This window comes from Polistes canadensis, unplaced genomic scaffold (genome assembly GCF_001313835.1).
Source record: "Polistes canadensis isolate GaletaPanama2010 unplaced genomic scaffold, ASM131383v1 scaffold_301, whole genome shotgun sequence".
Lineage (NCBI taxonomy): Eukaryota > Metazoa > Arthropoda > Insecta > Hymenoptera > Vespidae > Polistes > Polistes canadensis.
In genome coordinates this window covers 100,027-105,219 of record NW_014569848.1, presented here as the reverse complement: position 1 = coordinate 105,219, position 5,193 = coordinate 100,027, and the positions used below count along the sequence as shown (strand labels likewise).

Here is a 5,193-nt window from a genome sequence, read left to right as displayed (position 1 = left end):
TATATATATATATATATATATCCAAGTTCTTCCCAGTCGAAGATGAGAGAGTAAGACGGGGAGGAATAACGAAAGAGTATAAGAAGGGATGATCGAAGTAGGGGTAGGTAGGTAGGTAGGTAGATAGTAGAAGAGTGGAAAGGGGGGAAAGGAGAAGGAAACGAGGGTGTTGGTTGCAAGTCGATAAACCACGGGAAACGCGAGCACCCTTGCGCACGGTTTCAACATGGCCGACGGTGAGTCCCATTTCCTTATTCCATTCCTCTCACTATACTAACAGCAGCAGCAACAGCAACCACTGAACGAAACACTCAAAGCAAGGATCTTCGTTCATTTTTCTTGATTTATTTATTTCCCCTCTTTATTTTCTTCCTTCATTCCTAATATTTACATATTCGCGATAACGTGAATAGATTTTCGGTTTGATTGTCATCAATATTAACTGCCGATAATTTTTAAAACACACGTACAACGATAAATACAACGAATTGAAAAAAAAAAATAAAAAAGAGAAAAATGATCTAGTAAGAGATCAACAAAAAATATTATTATATAATATAGGCGAGTGAAAAATAATTAATTGTCGATTAATATTAATTGTTGGCCTATAATTTAATTAATTACGTTGGAATCTTATTTTTTTTTTCTTTCTTTTTTTAAAGGATGATTATTCGAACAATTTGTTATAAAATTTGTTTTTCTTTTCCAGACGAGGATTCGATATGCGACTCAAGGAGGCCATCGTCTCGTTACCTTTACATCCTGGAGGACTGAACAATAAGTAAGTCTACACCTTTTACCTTTAACGTTGTTTCGTATTCTTTTTTTTTCTGTTTTTTATTGTTGTTCTTTTAAGTACACTCAAGAGAAAGACTTTTCCTTTCGAGAAACAAGATATCTTCGTTTGAGAACTTTTTCATAGAATCAATTTTATCTGTCGAATATAATTTTTCTACGAATTTATTTTATTTTTACGACACCAAACACACGTTTGATTGTTTCCCGATCTCATTGGATTTGTCAATTTTACAAATGTTTCATTGTAAAAACAATGTTTTCCCCACTCTTCAATGGTTAAATATTTTGTGTTTGAATAGAATATCATCAGTGTTTGAATGTGTATTCTTCGAACTAGACGAAAATAATTTTCTGTTTATTCGCGTATGCAACATGAACGTTTTGTAAATTGCTCTTGTACGTAAAAAAAAAAGAAGAAAATAAGTTCGTAGGTGTTCTAGTTTTGTAAAGGTCTCGTAAAGTACTTTACATCCTCGAATGTCTCTTAAAGTTGCTCTTGAAATTCATCATCCCCCTTTTCTGACCATTCTACTTAAAAAACAAAGGATGATAATACATGAACGTCAGGAATGATTGAACAAAACTGAAATGATTATTTTTCTTTTTATTTTTTCTAACAATCAAAATAGAAGAAACATATGCAAATTGAAACATCGTTATTTCAATTATTAAATCCAGTTAAATTATTATCTAAAAAAATGTCTAACAATACGATATTACTTTTTGAAATAAATAAATTTACGGTTAGTTGATATAAACACAAGCAAAACAACGTGATCTTCTAACTATTTTTATAACAAACCATTGAAGTGTATTTTAATTTTATGAAATAACATTTCACCTATATATATTATCAGAAAATACTTACTTCACTCTTTTATCTCGTGACCTATTAGCTTGTTGAAATGAATAAAGTCAACATATTCGTATAGAAAAAGAATCGATGAAGTTTTCGATGAAATAGATGAATAGTATATATCAAAAGATACATTCTATACAAATACACACACAAACACATACACATATTTATATATACACATTCAGATACAAATATAAGTAAATATATCTCAGTTGTAATCTGTAGATAAAAATGTATCTCTACACATATAATATACATAGATCTCTTGTTCATCTATAGATAGTTTCTTCTTCGTGTTCGTAAAGAGAGAAAAAGAAAAAGAAAAAAAGCACATAGGATGCAAGTTACTATATTTATATCTACATAGGAGAACTGTTCTGTTGAGTTTAATAGAAACGAATCGTATCGATTAACTTGAACTATTTTATTTAAACAGTCAGCTTCATAGAAACAACGAGAATCAATCAACAACGGAGGAAATTAACAATCAAAACGATTCATCAACATCAACAGATTTTGGATTAGAAGAAACTGTTGAATTTCACGTTGCCGAGGATACTACCATATGGTCTTCCCTTGCTATTGCACGTGACGATATTCAATTAATAACATCCAACAACGGACGTAACAATATTAATAATAATTTAACTAATTCGAGAATACGTCGTAACAGTTCCATCGATAGTCTTGCCGATTACGAAGGTAAATCATTTTTCGAATTATTTTAACACACATTAAAATTATGAAATCGTAATAAAAACAATTGAGTAAAATTGTTTATCGTTGTCTCTCAAATATATATATTACGAGAATTTAAATAATATTTTTCTGAAAATAAAATATATACATTTAAATAAATAAAATGTTGAAAATTAATCGAGTAATTAGAAAAAAAAACAAATTTACTATTTAATTTGTTAACAGAATTTATAGAAAAACTCTGAAAAGAATGTGTATTTAATTTTGTTAACTAACGATAATAATTATTAATGAATTAATTATAAATAATTAATATAAAAATCGTTTTAAAATAATTAAAAAAGAATAATATTCTTATACGAAACACGCGTGTAGAATCCGATATGTGTACAGTAATAAGACGACTGAACTGTAACTGTCTCGAGTGTTTACAAAGAAAAAGTATTTATAAGTATAGAAATAGAAATAAACATAGTTAGATTTTAAAAAAAGGTCGATGACTTTATCCTAGATGTAATTTACTGTTATCTCAGCTAGACGATTAAATTTAATTAACGATTATTAATCAATTTTTCAAACTAATTTATTATTTTTATCAAAATATCTTTATTATCGTTAATTATAAAAAAACGTATTCGCTCCGCTGATCAGGGAAGGGATAATTAACGAATGAACAAATTTCACGATGTAAATAAAAAATCATTGAAAATTAGGAATACGTTCATGAACTATTAACAATAAAAATATAAAATAATCAAATAAATAGGGGAAGAGAAGTTTTATTTAAAAAAGACTTCAATATTATATTACGATATTAAAAAACATCTACATTTTTTAATTCGATACCTAAATACCATAATTATTTTCATAGATATGATATCCTTGACATTGTTCAACGTTAGGAAGATATTGAATTATTTCAAGTTCAATGATTACACTACACCTTTTAACGATGACTAACATCATTGTAATCATGAGACATATTTAACGACATCACGTTGAGAATATTATCTAATTTTCTTCAGAAATATATATATATACATATATAAATTCCAAGTACGATATAACAGTATTCCGTTAAAAGTGAATTCACGGCAACTACTCTTGGAAGGGATAAATTGCAAAACGGGAGGAGTAATTTAAAGAGTCAAGTAGAAAAAGAAAGAAAAAGAGAGAGAGAATGTGTGTGTGTGTGATAGTAGAGTAGATTGGTTAGCTGAGAAGATTCGCAGTTAGAATTTATAGAAAGAACCAACCATAACTGAGCAGGCCCCAGCAGCTGGTCGGCCTGTTCGTGAAGTACAAAAGTACCAACCACGATGAACGGATGAGTCAGTTAGTCAGTCAGTCAGTCAGTCAATGAAGAAGAACCATTTACGAATGTTTAGGATTATTTGTTGTTGTTATCATTGTGTTAAAACAATCGTAAAACTTATTGACAGGACGTAACTCATCTTCACGAGAGGATTCCTCATCCCACGAGTTGACACCATCCGAGTGGTCAGATCTTTCCGAGGAAGGAAACCTACCATCATCTGGTTGTTGTGGTATATATAATTATCCAGGATTTCAACATCTAGCACCTTCTTTATTATCAGACACCGATCTTACCGAAGACGAACACGACAGTTGTCCGGATTATATACGTTTGAACGATATTGACGCTAGATCAAGTGAAAACGGTAACGAATATAACAACAATATCGACGAAAGTATAAATCATCTTTGCGGACAAAGAAACGATCATAAAACTTTCTACGAAAAACCGAAATTTAATATACAGGTAATATATTTTAACAGTTTTGATATAATAAATCATTATGTTATCTTACTGTAATTATATTTAATTAAATATTATTTTGTGTCATTCGGATCATGCTTAATTAATTTTTGTATAATCAGTGTGAATATATTAATTTGATAGAATTTTAGAATAATTGTTTTACAATTTTTGAGATAGATTTATTTTATCATTCTCGTTTCGGTCATTCTATCCTCATGATATTTCTCGCACACGTGCTATTTTACAGACTGTTACTTCTCTGTACGAGTCAGTGGTGCCACCCTCAGAAAAGTGTATTAACTACGTTAAAAGCGTTGAGGTTTCGAGATCGGAAGAGAAAACTCTTTCACCGGAGCCAGAGATCATTGAGACTGACAATTTCTTGACATTACAATCCGAAGATACGTTCGATCATCATCAACATCATTCACCTGAAGAGATACTTCAAACCGAACACGAGGGACAAGAATTGAACGTTGAATTGGAAGTATTAAAATTGTCAATTGGTAAAAAGGAGACGCTGCAATTTCCAGAAATCGAGGAGATCTTAGATTCCGGAAAAACCAGCGAAATAGGCGAGGTAAATAACAAAATAATTAAATGAAAAAAAACATAGAAAAATTACTAAAAAACGTGCTGATAATTATGGAGTGGGGGAGGGGAGGGACAAATAATTTTTCGATGACAATTGTAATATAAAAAAAAAAGAGAATTAAACCCTGTCATAATTATCCGCGCAAAATAGAAAAACAAATAATCTCGTAAAATATTATATATATATATATATGAATGTGATTGAAAAAAGGCAATTGTGTGTCAAGTGCAACGATACGAGTCAAGATTTATTACATGACGAAGAAAATAGGAAGAACGATCAAAGTGAAAAGCAAAGTAAAGCAAAGCGTGCAGGGTTTGTTTGTTGCGATATCGCACGTGATAAAGTAAAAGAAGATGTAAAACGTATAATACGAATCCTAAAGCAAGCCGATAAAATGTATTACAAATCGGCTCAAAGCAAAAGCAAAAGCAAAAGTGTGTCCGGTTGTTTGTTTAT

At 30.2% G+C, this 5,193-nt stretch overlaps 1 protein-coding gene across 1 annotated transcript in view; it reads left to right on the top strand.

Annotated features, from left to right (window-relative positions):
* Nucleotides 1-160: 160 nt before the first annotated feature.
* Nucleotides 161-5,193, top strand: part of LOC106791373 (ras guanine nucleotide exchange factor B) — a gene marked incomplete in the record, with an annotated part of 15,494 nt that continues 10,461 nt past the window's right edge. The window contains 5 exon segments of the mRNA XM_014756973.1: nucleotides 161-236; nucleotides 710-781; nucleotides 2,094-2,359; nucleotides 3,799-4,139; nucleotides 4,387-4,719. Of these exon segments, the coding sequence (XP_014612459.1) occupies nucleotides 723-781; nucleotides 2,094-2,359; nucleotides 3,799-4,139; nucleotides 4,387-4,719 (999 nt within the window).